Source organism: Saccopteryx leptura, chromosome 2 (assembly GCF_036850995.1).
Source record: "Saccopteryx leptura isolate mSacLep1 chromosome 2, mSacLep1_pri_phased_curated, whole genome shotgun sequence".
Lineage (NCBI taxonomy): Eukaryota > Metazoa > Chordata > Mammalia > Chiroptera > Emballonuridae > Saccopteryx > Saccopteryx leptura.
Genome location: NC_089504.1, coordinates 324592283 through 324615495, shown reverse-complemented (window position 1 = coordinate 324615495; position 23213 = coordinate 324592283). Strand labels below are relative to the sequence as shown.

The 23213-nt window shown below is 37.8% G+C and overlaps 1 protein-coding gene and 1 pseudogene across 6 annotated transcripts in view; both read left to right on the top strand.

Moving 5' to 3' along the window:
* Positions 1-23213, top strand: part of BCAS3 (BCAS3 microtubule associated cell migration factor) — a 614901-nt gene that overhangs the window by 158567 nt on the left and 433121 nt on the right. For all 6 annotated transcript variants that reach the window (XM_066363166.1, XM_066363167.1, XM_066363164.1 and 3 more), the window contains exon 13: positions 11329-11422. In XM_066363166.1, the coding sequence (XP_066219263.1) occupies positions 11329-11422 (94 nt within the window). The remainder of the gene's footprint in view (positions 1-11328; positions 11423-23213) is intronic.
* LOC136393602 (26S proteasome regulatory subunit 4 pseudogene) lies at positions 6391-7640 on the top strand (annotated as a pseudogene).

Here is a 23213-nt window from a genome sequence, read left to right as displayed (position 1 = left end):
TGGATTTATAGAAATTGAAGTTATTTCAGGTTAGATCCCCCTCCTCCAAATGAGTAATATGTTTAAACCTGTTATTTCAAATTGAATTAATATATTAAACCTGAAGGTAAAACTGAAGTTCTTAAGGGATTCTCTTATTATCTCTTTCTCAGGACATTTGTTTCACAAATAAATAATTATGTATCTCTTTAAATTGTTCTGTTCATAACCATCTTTTTTAAATGGTATGTGTTAGAACCTAAATCTGAAGATTTAATCAGTAGGAACTTACATATTGCGGGGAATTTAAAAAAAAATTGACAATGATGGTTACCGTGGCAATAGTGTGAAAAATAAAAAATTTTATTACAATACTTTTTTATAAATATGAAAAAATACATGGAATCTTAAAATATATGCTAGAATATATACATGGTAATAGCTAATTGTCTTCAGATAAAATAGGTCTTAAAACCTAGGTTCAGAAACATTTACAAACATGAAAAAATACATTATGTGGCATTTAAATCTTGTTGATAAGAAACCAATTGGGTTTAGTTTTATTTCCTTATGTACCCATAACTTTTCTTTTGTATCATAGTTTTGAATGTCAAATATTTTAATTTTACACAGAATATAAACTTAATTTTATTTTCTGGATATAATGTTTAGAAACTATGTGAGTTTTTAAAACAGTAACTGTAAATATTGGTGCTTGTTTTTTTGTGTGTTTTTTTGAGAAAAATGTTTCCAGTAAATATGTTTTTATATCTTATTGAAAGATTGCATTTGTTAGCTACTCATATATTAATTCCTATAGTGAGTTCCAGTGGCATTTCAAAAAGGGGAGTCTACTGTAATGAAAGACCAAGAAAAAAATATCTTTGAAATTTTTGGTTACTATTATTTGGATATTGTATTTTATTTGGAATCTGAATAATAATAGTTCTCTACCTTACCCTTATTAGTATTGTGGTTAACCATATATATTATAGACTTGTATTCTTATTTAAAAATCTTTTTAATGAAATGCTAGCAAGCTTTTCAGTTCACTGTAATAATTTTTTAAAAGTTGTGTTAATTAGCTCATATTGATGGACACGTACAGATGTTCTCCTTTTTTAATTGGAATTAAATATATAAACCCTTTAGTGTTTTATGAGTGTTAAAGTGAAAATTATATTCTCTTGTCCTTTGATTCTTAATTCACCTTCAGGCCACCCACATTTACTGAGAGTAGTAACAGTCCTTGTGAGCACTGTCTAGTTTTGTGAGTATAAACACGTCTGTTCAACATCTAGCCTTTGTTGACAGACAGATTTGTGGTCATTTAAATGTCGGAAATGGTATCTCTTAATAATTTTGATGACGTAGAGATGTAATTCATTGCTTGATTTTATTTTAAGTATAGGAACATGTAAAGAGAAAAAAATTAAAGTAATTTAATAAAAAGCATAGCAGCAGGCCTTATGTTTGTTTCAAATGTGTGCCTCCTCCTACCCCCCAGTTCTTCAGTAACTTTTTATAATTTTAAAATGGAATTATCAAGGTTGAAATATGGAAAGGGACTGTAGATTGTGGAGTTCTAAAAGTTAATGTTTCTGTGATACTTGAAACAAGTAAAGTTGTTTATTAGGAAATAAGAATCGTAGAAATGTTAGCTTTTAAATAGTGTTATTGAACCTGAAATTTTATATTTTCTATTATCTGTTGGGAGCACAATCTTTTCATTCCTGTTTATAACAGTCTAAAATTTTAACTTGATTTAAAAATTCTATCATAAGACAGGAAATAAGTTTCTGTTTAGTAAATGGTAAGTTGCTATGTGCATTTTGAAATAATTACAGATATTTTTTAAAGCAACAAGATTTCCTCTGTGTAATACTGTCCTCCTTTCTTTTATTAATGTGAATCTGTTTTTTGTCAAGAAGACATTTTCGTCTCTGATAAATAGTTCAATTGGAGTACAGGGTTGTTTTTAGGTTATGCTGGATTGTATTAAAAAAAAAACTGCAGTGGTTAATGTCATAGATTTATCACTTTTAGTCCTTTTCCCACTGATGTTTGACCTTAACTGTAGTGTTTTTCCTTTTCCATATACATCCCAGGAGCTCAAACTGACTTTAGGTTCGCTTTTGCTATTTAAATCCATTGAGCCTTTAATAAAGATATTTTTATGTTTATAGTGGTAGTGTATAAAATTTTACTGACCATCTTTCTAATATTAAATTGATTAGTTTGATTTTATGGTGATGGTGTCATTGTGTGATAACTACATTAAGAAAGGAGGGATTTGATTGACAGTACATTTTTATGTGTTACTTTCATGTTTGATTTAAAAGCATTTCATGGCTATGAGAAGTTAAGTGGTATAATTTGCCTTTACACATTTATATAATTGAAGTTAACAATATGGCAAAGCTGCTAATCAAAGAAAAATGTTCCAGAACGGTGACATAAACTTGAGCCACCTTGTCTTGAGCACATGTGTTATTCATGATAATTTAAAATTTTCTTAGGTGTTTTGTCTGTCTTTTTGTACATATGATAAAGGCCTGTTCATCTTGTATTAATTAAAGTGCTTTGCTTTGTTATAATATAGTCAGGTTTTTACTACATATATTAAGAGGTTCAGCCTGCTTTGTTAAGTAGTAAGTAAATATAAGATCTACCGGAAAGTTCTCTCTGTTTTTGGAATAAAACAAAATACAAATTTTTCTTGCCATCAATAAACTTTATTAAGTAATATAATTGCCATTATTATTAATGATTTCTTGCCAGCGTGAGGGCAATTTGTATATCCCATTTTTGAAAAATGTTTTATCTTTTTTTTGGTGGGCCATTAGCTTTAATCGTAGCTTGCACCCAGCAGGCGAGAAAATACACAGTGGGAAAACACTTCCCTTTCCATTCAGGGCTCTCAAAGCCACTGACTCATCCGAGTTTCCTAGAATCAAAGGTTTCTACCTTACCAGCCTTATTCACCTCCGTTCCCCATCTCCTTCTCTCTGCACAAACTCTGCACAAACTGGCTTCTCCTTCAGCACTCCACCATCTTGGTGGCTTCTCCTCTGCAATGCTGATGGCAGGATCTGAGTGAGAGTGCCCCCGGTCTGCTTCATTTTATAGTAAAAAAATGTTTTATCTTTTGATGCAAAAAATTGAACCAGTGCTTGTTTGATATCTTCTTCATTTTTGAATTTTTTGCCCTTCAAAAAATTTTGTAAGGACAAAAACAAGTGACAGTCGGAGGGTGCTAAGTCCGGGGAATATGGTGGATGTGACAGAATTTCCCAGCCTAGTTCTGCAATTTTTGACGAGTCCCCAAAGTAGCATGTGGCCTGGCATTATCATGATGCAGTATGATGTTCTTCCTATTGAACATCACCGGCCTCTTTTCTAAACTTGTTTTAGTTAATTTGCTACGTCAGTATGTATACATTAAGTGATAAAAATAGAGAGGCACACATGCGCCAAATAAACATGTGCTTACGTGTCGAAACTTGTTGTGATAGAAACGGACAGAACTTTCTGGTAGACCTTATATTATATGTCTTAGGACAGTTGTATTGGGATCTGTTTGGTTTTATGATTAAGCAAGGTACTAATGCAGTGGAGAGAATCCTTCCAAAAGTATCTGGTTATTTTATTTGTGAAACTCATAGAGAGAAGAATCAAAGAAGCCTAGGAAGTGGTATGAGATTTTACTGTGTCCTAAGAACAGTGTGCCGTTTGCTGGATGGCTTCGGTATTAGTACCATCAACTGGATTACTCAATACTAATTGTGTTAGAAAGAGAGGCATAGGTTATAACATATGCAAAAGGAAAGGCAGTCTTGTACAAGAGATTGAGTTAGAATAGAAAAATATGCAGAAAATAAACATTTCACAGAAAAGTTATATATAAATGGTATAAAATCTATGCCAATGACTTCACTTGTTATATGAGGAGAAGTTAAACTACAATGAGATATAATCTATCACCCATCAGAGTGAGAGAAAGTCAAAAGCTTTCAGCTTACATTTTAATTTTGAAATAATTGTTGCACATATGTCTTTATGCCCTTCACTCATATTCTGCCACCCTGTAGTACAATATCAAAACCAGGATATTGACAATAATACATTAATGTTACTAGGCTACAGACCTTCTCCACTTCTCACCATTAGTTTTACCTGAATTAATTTGTATTTGTATGTGGGTTTATATAGTTCTATGAAATTTTATCCCTTATATAGATTACTATCATATAATTAACATAATCCATCACAGTTAACATATAGGACTGTTTAACACACAAACACCTCTTTGTATTTCTTTAACCTACCATTATCCCTTTCTCTGACAACCACTAATATGTTCTCCACCTTTAAAGATATTATTTATTGATTTTAGAAATTAGAGAGAGAAGAGAGAGAAAGGGGGGCAAGAGTGGGAAGCATCAAACCCTAGTAGTTCCTTCTTGTATGTGCCTTTACCAGCCAGGGTTACAAACTGGTGATTTCAGCATTCCAGATTGTTGCTTCATCTACTGTGCCACCACAGGTTAGGCTCCACTTTTATAATTTTGTGATTTCTAGAATGTTACATAAATGAAATCATTTAGTATGTAATATTTTAAGATTAACTTTTTTCACTAAATATATCCTTGAAGTTCATTTTGTTTATTACATACAATTCATTCTTTTTATTTTTTATTTTCTTTTCTTTTTTTTAAATTTATTTATATATTTTTATTTTTCTGAAGTTGGAAATGGGGAGGCAGTCAGACTCCCGCATGCACCCGACCAGGATCCACCTGGCATGCCCACCAGGGGACCATGCACTGCCCATCTGGGGCGTTTCTCTGTTGCAACCAGAGCCATTCTAGCACCTAAGGCAGAGGCCATGGAGCCATCCTCAGCGCCTGGGCCAACTTTGCTCCAATGGAGCCTTGGCTGCGGGAGGGGAAGACAGAGACAGAGAGGAAAGAGAGGGGGAGGGGTGGAGAAGCAGATGGGCGCTTCTCCTGTGTGCCCTGGCCGGGAATTGAACCCGGTATTCCTGCACGCCAGGCCAAAGCTCTACCACTGAGCCAACCATACAATTCATTCTTTTTAATCTCTCTGTTATATTTCTGTGTAAGGATGTATCTGTTCAACCATTCACCCATTGAAAGATATTTCAGTTGTTTCTAGCGTTTTGCTTCTGTGAATAAAGCTGCTGTCAACATTTGTGTAAGCGTTGTGATTTGGGTAAAATTTTCATCTGCCTATATTAATTACCCAAGAATGTAATTGGTGAGTGCATGTTTAGGTTTGTCATAAACTGCTGAGCTCTTTTCCAGAGGGGCTATATTGTTTTACATTCCTCCCAGTAATGTGTGATAGGCAGCAGACTTCTCATCAGAATCCGTGTAAGATGGAGGAAGTAGTACACCATCTTTTTTTTTTTTTTTTTTTTTTAATTTTTTTTTATTATTATTTATTCATTTTAGAGAGGAGAGAGAGGGAGTCAGAGAGAGAGAGAGACAGGGGGGAGGAGCTGGAAGCATCAACTCCCATATGTGCCTTGACCAGGCAAGCCCAGGGTTTCGAACCGGCAACCTCAGCATTTCCAGGTCGACGCTTTATCTACTGTGCCACCACAGGTCAGGCTGTAGTACACCATCTTTAAAACAGTGAAATAAAAGAACTTTTAAGCCTGAATTCCCTAGTGGAAATATCCTTTAGAAATGAAGGGGAAATAAAGACCTTCTTATGAAAACAAAAACTAGAGAAATTTGTGATGAATAGATCTACACTTAAAGAATGGCTAAAGGAAGCTTTCTAAAGAAATTATAACAAAAGAAGGCTTAGAACTGCAGAAAGGAGAGAAGAGAACTGGCACAGGTAAAATAGAACTATATTTAACATATTATCTTTCTCATGTGTTGAGGCAGAAATTATACCTTCATCTTATGTGATGATCAACGTATGTTTTAGAAATGGTACTTACATTTTAAAAGTAGACAAGTAAATTGAGCTTTCTAAAAATTAAAATGTTTTGTGCTATATGTTGCATCAAGAAAATTTAAAGACAACCCATTAAAGGGGAGAAAATTTATGGAAATCATATTTTTGATAAGAGACTGGTATCTAGAATATACAAATAACTTCTACAACTGAATAATACCAAGGTAAACCAATTTTAGCACAGAATTTGAATACACATTTTTCTTAAAAAGATATACAAATGGCCAATAAGCAGAAAGAAGAGTCATCATATTCGTGGGAATATAAAATTGTACAGTTGCTTTGGAAAAGAGATACCATGTAACTCAGCGACTTATCTCCTAGGTATATACCCAAGAGAAGTGAAAATATATGTCCATATAAAAATTTGTACATGGATGTCACAGCAGCATTATTTGTAATAGCTAAAAAGTAGGAGCAACCCAAGTGTACAACAGATAAAATGGATAAATAAACAAAAAGTGGTAAATATACCAACTAGAGTTGGGACCAGATGGTACCAGCAAACTGCCACTGGTGATACCTCACACTCAGTGCCCATTAAATTATTGAAGTTAGAGAGAATTCAAGATTGTCTTCTCATGGAGAAAGAATTCATTAGAAGTTAGGGACAAATGAAGGCTTTAGAAGAAGTGCAAGAGTAGGAAAGATCAAAGGTGGATGATTTGAGGGGGGCCCCCCGATGTCGGTAGGACCCTTTGGAGAAAGATCATCGATGACAATTATGCCATTGTGTCTCACCTGTGGGCTCAGAGTACTATGTCAGTACTCTTTCAATTGTGGACAAGGATTTGTTTGAACCAGGCTGCTTGGTCCTGCTCATCCACCAGGTATATCCCATGACAGGGTGTTGATGGATGACATGACTCCTTTGGTCACAGTAATGAAGATAGATAAAGCCCAGCAGGAGACCTGTGCTGACACTGGGGGTTGGACAACCAAATCCAGGCTACTAATGAATCTGTGGAGCTTCCTCTCACTCATCCTGAATATTGTGAAGATACGGATATAAAGCCCCCTTAGTAAATCGTCCTCTGTGATCCACCTGACACTGGTCAAAGCTTATTATCAAAAGCAGTAGCAAACCAAACCTGGGCACATTTTGGAGAATGATTGACTCTGAATTTGATTCAGAATAATGTAGGTGATGGGATCCAACTTGTTTGGGAATTGTTTTGAGTTGCTGAAGAACTTCCACCGTCCACTGTGTTTACTAATGAAATGGATGCCATTGGGACAAAATGATAGGCCTCAGATTCTGGTGGTAAGAGAAATTCTGTGAGCAGCATTGGAATTGTTGAACCAGTTGGATAGATTTGATTCAAGGGAAGACATTCAAGTTACCATGGCCATAAACCCGATAGAAACTTTGGACCTAGCACTTATCATACCAGGCCGCATTGACCAGAAGATGGAGATCTTTCTACCGAACAAGAAGACCAGGGAGCTCGTCTTCCAGATCTACACAGGCAGAATGATGCTGGGCAACGGTGTGACAGTGAATGACTTGTTCATGGCTAAAGACCTATCTGGTACTGACAGAAGCTGGTCTGATGGCCTTGAGAGAACATAGAATGAAAGCAGCTAATGGAAACTATAAAAATAAATCTAAAGAAAATATTTTTTATCGAAAACAAGAAGGCACTCCTGGGGGGTTCTACCTCTAGCGAACCATAGTTACCTTCTAGGAAAGGATTAGGAGTGTCCAACCCTTCAGCGGGATGAGGTTGGGGAAGTTGCCCAGAGGAGCCTATGTTCCCACTGCTCTTCATTAGCAACACGTCCTGTGTACTGAGTACCTTTCTGAGCAGGTGTGTAAGGTGCCCGTTGTGCACTGCTGCATTCTCAATAAACTGCTTTTGCACAAGCAAAAAGTAAAATAAAAACATAAAATGTAGTATATGCATGCAATGTAGTATTATGTAGTGATAAAAAGAAAGGAAGCACTGATTCATGCTGCAGTATAGATGAACATTGAAAATATTATACATAGTGAAAGAAGCTGGCCATGAAAGAGCAAATATTGTTACATATTTTTAGGAAAAGCCAAAGCGATAACATATATGTTAGGGCAGGGGTACCCAAACTTTTTACACAGGGGGCCAGTTCACTGTCCCTCAGACCGTTGGAGGGCCGGACTATAAAAAAAACAACTATGAACAAATCCCTATGCACACTGCACATATCTTATTTTAAAGTAAAAAACAAAACGGGAACAAATACAATATTTAAAATAAAGAACAAGTAAATTTAAATCAACCAACTGACCAGTATTTCAATGGGAACTATGCTCCTCTCACTGACCACCAATGAAAGAGGTGCCCCTTCCAGAAGTGCAGCGGGGGCTGGATAAATGGCCTCAGGGGGCCACATGTGGCCCGCGGGCCATAGTTTGGGGACCCCTGTGTTAGGGATTGCCGGCAGCCTGGGGTTGGAGATCTATTGTAAAGTTGTAATGAAGGAAATTGGGGGGTGATAGAAGTATTCTAAATCTAAACTCTAGCAGTGATTTCACAATATAGATTTGCTAAACATTTGCTCATATATTTAAAATGGGTGACTTGTATGTATATATTTAAAGATGATTTGGGAATGACTTCCAGCCACGGTGAAGAGGTAAGCTAATCCTGTCCCCAGAAAACAGGCATATTACTGGACAGAATTTTCAAAAATAACTACAGAAATACCTTGGAGCTGTTGTGGGTTTGGTTCCAGAACACCACAATAAAATGAACATTGCAGTAGAGTCACATGAATGTTTGTGTTCACGCTGTACTGCAGTTTATTAAGTGTATAATAGAATTGTGTCTCAAAAGCAATGCACATACTTTATTGCTAAAAATAAAAGACTATTGCTAAAAATGCTAACCATCATCTGAGCCTTCATTGAATCATAATCTTTTTGCTGGTGAAGGGTCTTTCCTTCAGTCTGTGAAAAGTGCAGCATTTGTGTGGCACCATGAAGTGAAGCCCAACAAAGGGAGGCATGCTTGCATTTGGGGGACTCTGAAAATTGACCAAAAGTTCAGAGTGATGTGATAAGCATGTATTCGCAAGAAAGTGCTAAAACTTGGGTAAAAATAAAGGAGCTGGTGGTCTTCTTGCTTGAGACCATTCTTATTCACATCTGCCTAGAGTTTGGTGAGTGTGATAGTTTTACTAGAGAAGAGTGGGCCTTGTAAACAAACAGTTTTCCTCCTATAAAGGGGATTTTCTTGCTTTGGAGTAAAAGGTTAAAATCCAAGCCCAGCAGTGCAGAAAAATATTTGAAGAAATAAAATATATTACTATGTATCATTTTCCCTTAATTTTAAAAAAAATTTTTTATGACAGAGACAGTGAGAGAGAGACACAGAAGGACAGGTAGGGACAGACAGGCAGGAAGGGAGGGAGATTAGAAGCATCAATTCTTTGTTGTGGTACTTTAATTGTTCATTGATTGCTTCCTCATATGTGCCTTGACCAGGGGGCTACAGCAGAGTGAGTGACCCCTTGTTCAAGCCAGGGACCTGAGCTCAAGCCAGTGACCTTTGGACTCAAGCCAGCGACCGTGGTGTCATGTCTGTGACCCCATGCTCAAGCCAGCGACCCCGCACTCAAGCCAGATGAGCCTGCACTCAAGCTGGATGAGCCTGTACCCAAGCTGGATGAGCCTGTACCCAAGCTGGATGAGCCTGCCTCAAGCCAGATGAGCCCACGCTCAGGCCAGCGACCTTAGGCTTTCAAACCTGGGTCCCCCGTGTCCCAGTCTGAATCTCTATCCACTGCACCACTACTTGGTCAGGCTTTTTCCTTAATTCCTTTAAAAGGCAGTAGATTGTGTTAGGTAATGATTATTACATGTTTCTGAGTTGGTAATATAAATGACAGTGCATGTCACAATGTTATACATTAAGTCTTCAGTTAACGTTGCTAGGTTCTGCAACTCTTAAGTGAAACAACGCACAGTAAAATCACTTTTACCATCAGCTAATTGACATAAACAAAAGTTAAGTTCCTACAGCATCACATCAATGTTATAACAAAATGGACATTGAATGAAATGACATGGATACACAGGGACCTGCTATTTTGGATAAAGATTCTAGAATTTATTGCAGTTAAGTCAGGCACTAACCTGTAATCTTGTAATCTGTACAGCACCTTGTAATCTATATAGTAACACTAAGAAATTACTGAAATCAACAAAATTGCAAACAGTGAAATGTGGGAGAAAATCCAAATTTGGTTCTTTGAAAAGGTCATTAAAATTGATAAATATGATGCTACAGCAAATGGGATTTTCTTAATTTCCTTTTTGGATTGGTTATTGTTAGTATAATAAATGAATTCATCAAAGTTGTAGGTTATAAAACCAACACACAAAAATCAGTTTTATTTGCCTGACCAAGTGGTGGTGCAGTAGATAGAGCGTCAGACTGGGATGCAGAGGACTCAGGGTTGAAACCCCAAGGTCGCTGGCTTGAGCGCGGGCTCATCCAGCTTGAGTGGGGTTGCTGGTTTGAGTGTGGGATCATAGATATGACCCCATGGTTGCTGGTTTGAGCAGGGGGTCATTTAATCTGCTATAGTCCCCCAGGCAAGGCACATACGAGAAAGCAGTCAGTGAATGACTAAGGTGTCGCAGTGAAGAATTGATGCTTCTCATCTCTCTCCTGTCTTTGTGTCCCTCTCTGTCCCTCTCTCTGTCTCTGTAAAAAAAAAAAAAAATCAGTTTTATTTATTTCCCTCCTCACACCCGTGAAACTAAGTCCCTTGTTTCAAGTTTTGTGCTTAGTTTCACAGGGGAATAAAAACTGATTTTTGTTTTTGTTCAGTTTGTTAATGTGGTGCATTAAATTGGGTTTGTACATTGAATCAATCTTACATTTCAAATATAAATCTCTGTTGTTCATGGTGTATTATCCTTTTAAGGTGCTATTGGATTTGGTTTGCTCCTATTTTGTTTTGGATTTTTCCATTACTATTCATCAGGTATATGGACCTGTAATTTTCTTTTTGTCATTTTCTGGTTTTGATATCATGGCAGTGAGGGCCTTCCAGGCCATAACACAATAAAAGCTATATGTTTCTGTTGTTGGATAACCTACCCTTCAAGAAATTATTGTCTCTGTCATCTATAGTCAAGTTAATCAACTCTTTAGATTTTATATGATTGATCTGCTGGGTTCATACTATGTCAGTTCCTCGTTCTTAAAGTGGCATTCTCACCTTATATTGACAAGAGGTAATCTTCCAATGTAGTGAAAGCATGATATTTGGTCAGGGACATTGTGGTGTAGCTGTGTATATCTTTCAGCTCAGTAACTGATGAATAAATGCTAACTTTCATTTTTCTTCTTTCTTTTTGTAAAGGTGCTTCTGAGCGAGGATTCTGACAGTGATGGTATTGTGGCCCACTTCCCTGCTCATGAAAAACCAGTGTGCTGTATGGCTTTTAATACAAGTGGTATGTCTTCCCCCTCCCCCATTTGTATCATGAGTTTTTCAATGAATTTTTTTGGAAATGGAGTATATGAAATAGGGAATCTGGTTTTTCTTCTATGTGTCTCTGTATATTAAAAAAGTAAGTAGTCTTCAGTAACTGGTTATTGAATGAATGGATTTATAATAAAAATTTAGAAATCTTGTAAATATCAGCTTTACTCAAAATAAAATGACGAGAGTCTGGCCTGTGGTGGTGCAGTGGGTAAAACGTTGACCTGGAACGCTGAGGTAGGTCACTGGTTCAAAACCCTGGGCGTGCCTGGTCAAGGCACATATGGGAGTTGATGCTTCCTGCTCCTCCCCCCTTCTCTCTCTCTCTCTCTCTCTCTCTCTTCTTTAAAATAAAATCTAAAAAAAATAAAAAATAAAATGATGAGAGCAGCAGTGGGTAAACAGTGCTGTTTAGTTCCATTAATTTCTGTATTACAATTAAGTCAAGAACTTAAATATTTCAATCAACATATTAATGTATGGAAATGGAATTTTCTTTTTTTTTAGAGACAGAGTCAGAGAGGGATAGATAGGGACAGACAGACAGGAATGGAGAGAGATGAGAAGCATCAATCACTAGTTTTTTGTTGCAACACCTTAGTTCATTGACTGCTTTCTCATATGTGCCTTGACCATGGGGCTGCAGCAGACCGAGTGACCCCTTGCTCAAGCCAGCGACCTTGGGTCCAAGCTGGTGAGCTTTGCTCAAACCAGATGAGCCTGCACTCAAGCTGGTGACCTCAAGGTCTTGAACCTAGGTCTTCCGCATCCCAGTCCGACACTCTATCCACTGCGTCACTGCCTGGTCAGGCTGGAATTTTCTTTGTAACTTCAAATTTCTTTTTAACTTTGTAAAATTTTATAAACTAGATTAACTGTTATTTTTTCATTTTTTATTTTTCTGATTCTTCTTAAAGCATTTGAAAAGAAGAGATATAATAGCAATGTGTAATATGTACTTTGTTACCAGTGGTGGGATTTAGCTGGTATGCACTGGTTAGGCAGGACTGATACCTAATGTTTTTTTGAGTTTGGCGAACTGGTTGTTAAAATGACACTTGTAATTAGGGTTCTCCCTAAGAATGTGTGCCTGGGCAGCTGCCCAATGTGGAAATCACAAATTTACATTCCTTGTTCTATTTTAATGTCCATCTGTGAAACAGCATATTTTATTGATTTTAATTTATTGTGTTTACATAGATTCAAGTGTCCCGCTGAATATATCTGCCCCCCACTTCCGTGTTCCCCTTGATACCCTCTCTGCCCCCTCCCCCCAACGCCTTCCCTTCTCTCCATGATTTGCTGCCCTGCTCTCTATAACGCTGTTATGTATATATAATTTCACTAATCTCTTTCCCTTCTCTGATCCCATCCTCTCATCCCCTTTCCCTCTGTTCCCTTTCCCTCTGGTCCCTTTGATCCCACCTCTGCCTCTATTCTGTTCCTCAGTTCACATTGTTCATTAGATTTCTCAAATGAGTGAGGTCATATGATATTTTTCTTTCTCTGCCTGGCATATTTCATGTAGCATGATAGTTTCCAGGTCCATCCATGTTGTCACAAAAGTTAAGATTTCCTTCTTTTTCATGGCCGCATAGTATTCCATTGTGTATTCCATTGCTTTTTAATCTACTCATCCACTGACAGACACTTGGGCTGTTTCCAGATCCTGGCAATTGTAAACAATGCTGCAGTAAATAAGGGGATGCATTTCTTTTTTTGAATCAGTGATTTGGTACTCTTAGGATATATTCCTAAAAGTGAGATGGCTGAGTCAAAAGGCAGTTCCATTTTTAATTTTTTGAGGAATATCCATAGCTTTTTAATTTGATATAGTCCCGTTTGTTCATCCTGTCCTTTTTTCACTTGCCTGTGGAGATAAATCAGCAAATATATTGCTGCGAGAGATGTTGGAGAGCTTACTGTCTATGTTTTCTTCTAAGATGACTATGGTTTCACGACTTACATTTAAGTCTTTTATACATTTTGAGTTTATTTTTGTGAATGGTGTAAGTTGATGGTCTAGTTTCATTTTTTGTGGGTAGCTGTCCAGTCTTCCCAACACCATTTGTTAAAGAGACTGTCTTTACTCTGTTGTATGCTCCTACTTCCTTTGTCAAATATCAATTGTCCATTAAGGTGTGGGTTTATTTCTGTGTTCTCTGTTCTTTTCCATTGATCTATATGCTTGTTCTTATGCCAGTACCATGCTGTTTTGAGTACAGTGGCCTTGTAATATAACTTGATATCAGGAAGTGTGATTCCACCCACTTTATTTTTCTTTTTCAAGATTGCTGAGGCTATTCTTGTTCTTTTTTGGTTCCATATAAATTTTTGGAATATTTTTTCTATATCTTTGAAGTATGCCATTGGTATTTTAATAAGAATTGCATTGAATTTATAGATTGCTTTGGGTAATATGGACATTTTAATGATGTTTATTCTTCCTATCCATGAACATGGTATATGCTTCCACTTGTTTGTATCTTCCTTGATTTTTTTAATCAATGTTTTATAATTTTCTGGGTACTGTACAAGTCTTTTACCTCCTTGGTTAAATTTACCCCTATGTACTTTATTTTTGTTGTTGCAGTAGTGATAGTAGTGATGAGGATTGTTTTCTTAATTTCTCTTTCAGACAGATCATTGTTGGTGTATAAAAATGCCTCTGATTTCTGAGTATTAATTTTATATCCTGCCACCTTGCTGAATTCATTTGTCAGATCCAGTAGATGTGTGTGTGTGTGTGTGTGTGTGTGTGTGTGTGTGTGTCAGACAGAGTCAGAGAGAGGGACAGACAGACAGGAAGGGAGGGAGATGAGAAACATCAATTCTTTGTTGCAGTTTCTTAATTGTACATTGATTGATTTCTCATATGTGCCTTGACTGGGGGCTACAGCAGACCAAGTGACCCCTTGCTTGAGCCAGCAACCTTGGGCTCAAGCTAGGGAGCCTTGCTCAAACCCAATGAGCCCACGCTCAAGCTGTCAACCTCAGGGTCTTGAACCCGAGTCCTCCACGTCCTAGTCTGATACTCTATCCACTGTGCACATTTTAATGATGTTTATTCTTCCTATCCTGGTCAGGCGGTCCAGTAGTTATTTGTGACTTTATGGTTTTCTATATATAGTATCATATCAGCAAATTAATGAAAGTTTTACTTCTTCTTTTCCTATTTGGATGCCTTTTATTTTTATTTTTTCTGATTGCTGTGGCTAGGACTTCCAGAACTATATTGAATAAGAGTGGTGAAAGGGGGCACCCCTGGCTTGTTCCTGATCTTAAGGGAATTGCTTTTAACTTTTGCCCATTGAGCATGATGTTGGCTGTGGGCCTGTCATAGATGGCCTTTATCATGTTGAGGTATGTTCCCTGTATTTCCACTTTGCTGAGAGTTTTTTTATCATAAATGGCTGCTTGATTTTATCAAATGCTTTTTCTGCATCAATTGATATTATCATGTAATTTTTATCCTTCCTTTTGTTTATGTGATGAATTATGTTGATTGATTTGTGAATATTGTACCAGCCTTGCCTCCCCAGAATAAATCCCACTTGATCATGGTGTATGATTTTTTTCATGTATTTTTGGATCTGGTTTGTCAATATCTTGTTGAGAATTTTAACATCTAGGCTTATCAGGAATATTGGCCTGTAGTTTTCTTTCGTTGTAGAGTCTTTGCCTGGTTTTGGAATGAGGGTTATGCTTGCCTCATTAAAGGAGTTTAGAAGTTTTCCCTCATCTTGAATTTTTTGAAATAGCTTGAGAAGGATAGGAGTTAGTTCTTCTTTGAATATTTGGTAAAATTAGCCTGTGAAGCCATCTGGCCCAGGGCTTTTGTTTGTCGGGCATTTATTGATCATTGTTTCAATCTCATTTGTTGTAATCAGTCTATTTAGGTTTTCTGATTCTTCCAGATTGATTTTTGGAAGAGTATATGTTTCAAGGAATTTGTACATTTCACCTTAGCTGTCTAATTTTTTGGCATAAATTTCTTCATAGTATTTTCTTACAGTCCTTTGTATTTCTGCTGTGTCAGTTGTTACTTCTCCACTCTCATTTCTAATTTTATTTATTTAGTTGTTACTTCTCCACTCTCATTTCTAATTTTATTTATTTATGTCCTCTCTTTTTTTCTTGGTGAGTCTGGTTAAAGGTTCATCAATCTTGTTTACCTTTTCAAAGAACCAGCTCTTGATTTCATTGATCTTCTGTATTGTTTTTTAGCCTCTGTGTCATTTATTTCTGCTCTGATCTTTATATTTCCTTGCTTCTACTTCCTTTGGGCTTTATTTGTTGTTCTTTTTCTAGTTCTTTTAGATGCAGGGTTAAGTTGTTAATTTGAGCATTTTCTTGCTTCTTAAGGTATGCCTGTAATGCTATGAAATTCCCTCTCAGTACTGCTTTTGTTGTGTCCGATAAATTTTGAGTTTTATGTTCATTTTCATTTGTTTCAAGGAAATTTTTTATTTCTTCTTTCATCTCATTGTTAACCCATTTGTTATATAATAAGATCCTGTTTAGTTTCCAAGTATTTGAATGTTTTTCAGTTTTTCTATTGTAGTTGATTCCTAGTTTCATGCCATTGTGGTCACAGAAGATGCTTGATATGATTTCAATCTTCTTAAATTTATTGAGACTTGTTTTGGGTCCTAACATGTGGTCTATCCTAGAGAATGTACTGTGAGCACTTCAAAAGAATGTATATTCTTCTGCTTTAGGGTGAATGGTTCTGAAGATATCTATTAAGTCCAGTTGATCTAGTGTGTCATTTAAGGTGGCTGTTTTTTTGTTAATTTTCTTTTTTGAGGATCTATCCATTGATGTTAATGGGGTATTAAAATCCCCTACTATTATAGTATTGCTATTGATCTCGCCCTTTATGTCCATCAAAATCTGCTTTATATATTTAAGTGCTTCTATATTAGGTGCATGGATATTTATAATGGTTATATCTTCCTGTTTGATTGCTCCCTTATAATTATGTAGCAACCTTCTTTATGCCTTATTATAGTGTTTTTTTAAATTTATTTTTAATGATTTATTTATTAATTTTAGAGAGAGAGAGAGAGAAGAGGAGAGGAGCAGGAAGCATCATCTTCCATATATGCCTTGACTGGGAAAACCCAGGTTTTGAACCAGTGACCTCAGCATTCCAGGTCAACGCTTTTCCACTGTGCCACCATAAGTCAGGCTAGCCTTTGTTTTAAAGTCTATTTTGTTAGATAGAAGTATTGCTACCCCAGCTTTTATTTTCATTTCTATTTGCATGAAATATTTTTTTTCATCCCTTCACTTTCAGTCTATGTGTCTCTTTTGTTTTGAGGTGGATCTCTTGTATACAGCATATATATGAGTCCTGTTTTCTTTTGATTGGAGAATTTAATCCATTTACATATAAGGTGATTATTGATATGTAGTTGTTTATTGCCATTTTATTTTTTAAATCTACATTTTTCTTTTTCTAGATTTTTTTCCTATTCTCTTTTACAACAGGCCCCTTAACATTTCTTGCAGCATTGGTTTGGTTGTAATGAATTCTTTGAGGTTTTTTTTTTTGGTTTTTTTTTTGTCTGGGTAGCTTTTTATTTTTCCTTCATTTTTAAATGATAGTATTGCTGGATAAAGAAGTTTTGGTTGTAGGCTCTTATTTTGCATTACTTTGAATATTTCTTGCCATTTCCTTCTGGCCTCTAGTGTTTCTGTTGAAAAGTTGGATGTCATCCTTATGGGGGCTCCTCTGTAGGTAATTGACTGCTTTTCTCTTGCAACTTTCAGTATTCTTTTTTTATTTCTTCATTTTGGTATTTTAATTATGATATGTCTTGGTGTAGGCCTTTTTCGGTTTCTCTTTAATGGGACTCTTTGTGCTTCTTGAACTTGTGTGACTTTTTCCTTTATCAATTTAGGGAAGTTTTCAGCTATGATTTCTTCAGTGAGGTTCTCTATCCCTTGTTCTTTCTCTTCTCATTCAGGAATCCCTATGATGCGGATATTATTTCTTTTCATGTTGTCACAGAGCTCTCTTAGAGTTTCCTCAGACTTTTTGAGCCTCTTTTCTTTTTGCTGCTCTGTTTCCATGCTTTTGTTTATCTTGTCCTCTAAATCGCTGATTTGATCCTATGCTTCATCTAGCCTGCTTTTACTTCCTTTTAGTGTAGTCTTCATTTCTGATATTGTATTTGTCATTTCTGGCTGGTTTCTTTTTTATGATTTCAGTGTCCTTTTTGATGCTTGCTATCTTTTTATTTAGGTGCTTGTTATGTCCATCCATTGTTGCTCTAAGACAGCGATTCTCAACCTGTGGGTTGCGACCCTGGCGGGGGTTGAATGACCAAAACACAGGGGTCGCCTAAAGCCATCGGAAAATACATCTTTATTATACAATACATTTTTAAATAAAATATGTATTTCCGATGACTTTAGGCAACCCCTGTGTTTTGTTCGTTCAACCCCTGCTGGTTGAGAACCGCTGCTCTAAGATCTTTGAGCATCCTAACAATCATTATTTTAAACTCTATAATCAGTAATTTGGTTTCTTCCATCTCATTCAGTTCTGTTTCTGGGGATTTCTCTTGTTGATTCATTTGGATTGCATTTCTCTGTCTTCCCATTTTGTCTGTGTATAGACTCCTTCTTTAGATGTGCTGTTTGTGTAGCTAGCTGAGTCTAGGGTTGGTGTTGTCTGCCTCCAGTTTCCAGTTTTGTTGTTCCTAGACCTTCTTGGGTTTCCATCAGCTGTTGTTTGTAATCTGCTGTGGGCTACTTGTCTGCTCCCACTGTTTGTTTGTTTTTCTATTTGTGTTGGCATTTTCTATGTCTTATCTGGGTCAGGTGTGTGGAGCCCTTCCTTAAGCTACCACTCTAAGAAGAGTTGTTAGGTCTTGTACTGATGCTCTCCCTATCTGGCAGCTAGATGTGCCAGCCCTGGACCTCCCTGGCTGGAACGTGATGCAGACCAGTGGAGGTCACTACTTATTTTATTTTATTTTTTTTGTATTTTTCTGAAGTTGGAAACAGGGAGGCAGTCAGACTCCCGCATATGCCTGACCCGGATCCACCTGGGATGCCCACCAGGGGGCGATGCTCTGCCCATCTGGGGTGTTGCTCTGTTGCAACCAGGGCCATTCTAGCACCTGAGGCAGAGGCCATGGAGCTATTCTCAGCGCCCGGGCCAACTTTGCTCCAATGGAGCCTTGGCTGCGGGAGGGGAAGAGAGAGACAGAGAGGAAGGAGAGGGGGAGGGGTGGAGAAGCACATGGGCGTCTCTCCTGTGTGCCCTGGCCAGGAATCAAACCCGGGACTCCTGCACGCCAGGCCAACGCTCTACCACTGAGCCAACTGGCCAGGGCCTCACTACTTATTATGACTGGCCCTTAGCAACCTTCTTGGAGCTATCTGTGATCCAGAATTTGTGACTGCCTCTGCTGGGCCCAGGTGCTGTTGTAAATATCAGCTGCACTCCTAGGCTAGCTTTTATCTACTCTTGGCCTGGGGAAAGTTCCTTTAAAAGTTCAAGTCCCCCTGAGACCCACTTTCTGCCACCTGTTACTGCTGGCTGCTTGTTGGGCTCAACATGGTAATTCAGGCATTTGGAATGGTATTGGGTGTGGCTTGCCCCTTAGCCTCAGGTGTCATTCTATCCAGACTTTTTTTTTTTCCTTCTTTTTCATCCCTCATAAAGATGTGGTCACAGGAGTCCAGTGGGTTTGTTCTCTGTTCCCGAGGTGTGGTCTGTCCACAGGCCCACCACCTCAGCCTACATTGCCGTGAGTGCTCCTGCTGTCACAGCCCCTGCTGCCACGGGCGGGCAAAACAATATATTTTAAATGCCCATAGTAATGCTTATTTCATCCATAGATGAAAAAAATTGCATGTGAGGATGCCAATCAAGTTGCAATATGGAAATATCTTAAATAACATTTGTATTAATTTTTGTTAGGTATTTATTGTTTTCATTAATATTTTAAAACTCTTATAACATAATCTACTTTTGTATACTTCTTTTATTTTTTGAATCCCACCTCTGTTTATTACTTTTTGTTTTTTCCCAAATTTTTTATTATAAAAAGTCTCAAAGATAAAAATAGATTTTTTTTTGTGACCGAGACAGTGAGAGAGAGATACATAGAGAGGGACAGGTAGGGATAGACAGGCAGGAAGGAGGAGAGATGAGAAACATCAATTCTTCGTTCAGCACCTTAGTAGTTGTTCATTGATTGCTTTCTCATATGTGCCTTGACGAGGGGTTGGGGTGGGGCTTTGGCAGAGTTAGTGATCTCTTGCTCAAGCTAGTGACCTTTGGCTTTGAGCCAGTGACCTCACACTCAAGCCGGTGGGCCTGTGCTCAACCACATTCAAATTGGTGACCTCAAGGTTTCGAACTTGGGTCCTCTACATCCCATTCCAATGCTCTATCTACTGCGCCACCGCCGTGTCAGGCCAAACATAAAAATAGATTTAAAAGATAGTATAGCCTGACCTGCGGTGGCGCAGTGGGTAAAAGCATCTAGCTGGAACACTGAGGTCGCTGGTTCGAAACCCTAGGCTTCCCTGGTCAAGGCACATATGGGAGTTGATGCTTTCTGCTCCTCCCTCCCTTCTCTCTCTAAAATGAATAATAATAATAAAAAAAGATAGTATAGTAATGGCCCATGTACCACCACCTTGATTTTTGAAGGTTGGGGTTTCGAACTTGAACCCCCTATTTCTATTAGTGAAGGTCTAAAGATAGTTGGTTGTTTTTTATTTGTTTTATTGTTACGAAGTTCAAAGCAGGGAGGCAGTCAGACTCCTGCATGCGCCCGACCGGGATACACCTGGCACGCCCACCAGGGGCGAGGCTCTGCCCACCAGGGGGCGTTGCTCTGCCGCAACCAGAGCCACTCTAGCGCCTGGGGCAGAGGCCAAGGAGCCATCCCCAGCGCCTGGGCCATCTTTGCTCCAATGGAGCCTTGGCTGCGGGAGGGGATAAGAGAGACAGAGAGGAAGGGGGGGGTGGAGAAGCAAATGGGCGCTTCTCCTGTGTGTCTTGGCCAGGAACCGAACCTGGGTCCCCCACACGCCAGGCTGACGCTCTACCGCTGAGCCAACCGGCCAGGGCCGGTGTTCACATTTTAATATATGTAATATATATGGATGTATACTTTGTTGAATCATTTGAATGTAAGTTATATAACATTTCACTCACTACAAATTAATATACATTTTCTAAGAATAAGGACCCTTTAATTTTTTTTTAATTTAGAAATTAAATTTAATGGGGTAACATTGATCAATAATAATATATAGGTTTCCACTGGACATCTCTATAGCATTTGGACTTTTGATTGCATTGTGTGCCCATCACTCAAAGTCAAATCATTTTTCTGTTACCATATATTTGTCCCTTTTATTCCCCTCCCTCAAGCTTCCCTCCCTGAGTAACCACTTTTATCTACTGGATTTCTTTTTTATAATCAAAATTATAATATTCTTCAAAAACTAACACAGTATATTATATAATATTCAAGCTATAATTTAAAAATCCCCAATTTTCTCAAAAATGTTTTTTCTAACTGCTTCAAACTGAGTTCTAATTAAAGTTCACTTCTTACTTTTTGTTAAATCTTTTTAGTTCCTTCTAATCCAACTTATAACTTCTACCTTTCCTTTTTCGAAGTGCCTAGTTATCTTATGCAAAATCTGCACTTGTCATATATATTTTTTTCATTGTAATAATCTTTATTCCCTAAGGAGGCTTTTAAACAACATTCAGGCTAAGGATTTTTTTTTTAACATCTTAGGTATTGCTGTCTACATCATTTCATCTGAGCAGGAGGCACATTATATCAGGGTTTTTTTGCAATCTATGATACTGTATTTGATCATATGGAGAAGTTAGTGACCCACCAAATGTCTGCATATTGGAGATAGTTTTCTTTGTGGAGATTAGCAAGTAATCTAGACTGTTATTTTCGCATTTCTGAAACAACTTTAACTTAATAGTTTTGTTATATTGAAGGCTGTATAATGGTGTTTTTTCCCAATTGTATTGCTTTTTCTACATTGATTATGGGCTATTCTTCTATTTAAAAAAGTTCTTTCTTGGTCCTAGCAGGTTAGCTTAGTATAGAGTGTCAGGTGGTGTGTGGATGTCCTGGATTTGATTCCCAATCAGGGCACACAAGAGAAGTGACCATCTGCTTCTCCCCCCTCCCTTTTTGGTTTGAGTGCATTGCCTGAGGTGCTGAGGATGGCTCCTTGGAGCCTCTTCCTCAGGCGCTAAAAATATCTCAGTTGCGAGCATGGTCCCAGATGGGCAGAGCATTGGCCCCAGATGCCCAGACGGGTGTTGCTGGGTGGATATGGTCAGGGCACATGTGAGAGTCCATTTCTCTATCTCCCCTCCTCTCACTTGGAGAAAAAGAAGAAAAGAAAATCTTTTAAAAAAGAAAAAAATTTTTTCTTCCTAACCAGGAATGAACCACAGTTATCCTGTATGTAAAAGGCAGAGTTTAAATGCTTAATTCTGTTTAATTACCATTTTTTTTTTTTAATTTCTTTAATTTTCTGAAGCTAGAAACCGGGAGAGACAGTCAGACAGACTCCCGCATGCACCCGACCGGGATCCACCCGGAACGCCCACCAGGGGCGACGCTCTGCCCACGAGGGGGCGATGCTCTGCCCCTCCGGGGTGTCGCTCTGCCACGACCAGAGCCACTCTAGCGCCTGGGGCAGAGGCCAAGGAGCCATCCCCAGCGCCCGGGCTATCTTTGCTCCAATGGAGCCTCGGCTGCGAGAGGGAAGAGAGAGACAGAGAGGAAGAAGAGGGGGAGGGGTGGAGAAGCAAATGGGCGCTTCTCCTGTGTGTCCTGGCCGGGAATCGAACCCGGGACTTCCACACGCCAGGCTGACGCTCTACCAATGAGCCAACCAGCCAGAGCCTTAATTACCAATTTTTATAGTTAGGAATTAACTTAATACTTCCAGTGGTGGAACAGTCTTTTCAGATTTAATTTCTTTGGTTGACAAGTCTGAAGAGATTGCCAGTTTATCTTATTTTGTAGAAATGATTGTTTTAGTTAAAACTGATGGAAAGATCTATCCTTCCCTTCTTTTCAAATAAAGAATGATGGTAAGAGGATAATATATAGTACTTTAAATAATGTTTCTTCTAATATCTTAATTAGTCTTTTTTGATAGAGAAGAATATTTTTGTGTTGATTGTTGGTCAGTAGGATTGATTTAATTAGTGAAGACAAAGATTTATTGAAGTGCTCTGAATGTTGTGGGAATTAAGTTAAATTTGAAGAAACAGTCTGGAAGTTATGTCCCTTGCAGCATTCCACTTGGGATCACCAGTATGACTCATTTTGATAGGCCAGCTGTTCTGTCAAGTCTCCTTTGTATTAATGTATATTTCATATTACCATAGTCGGAAGGCTTTAGACACTGGCACCTGGATTTTTTTTCTATCTATGACTTCATATTATAATAAAAGCATATTATGTAACTTAAAGAATGTAGTCTATCCTTATCATTGTCTATCTATTAACTTTAGAAAACCATAGCTGTTTTCTGTATTTTGTAATTTTGATCTATATTTGCCATTTGATTTCCATTTGAACTCCCCGTTTTGTGATTTTATAAGATTTAAAAATTTTATATTTATGCATACTTTGTTTGTATTTATGGACCACTAGTAGTATAACTCTAGGGTATAGTTTATCTTGCAGTAATCATTTCTAACCTAGCTAACCTCTGAGTTCCAGTTTACATTA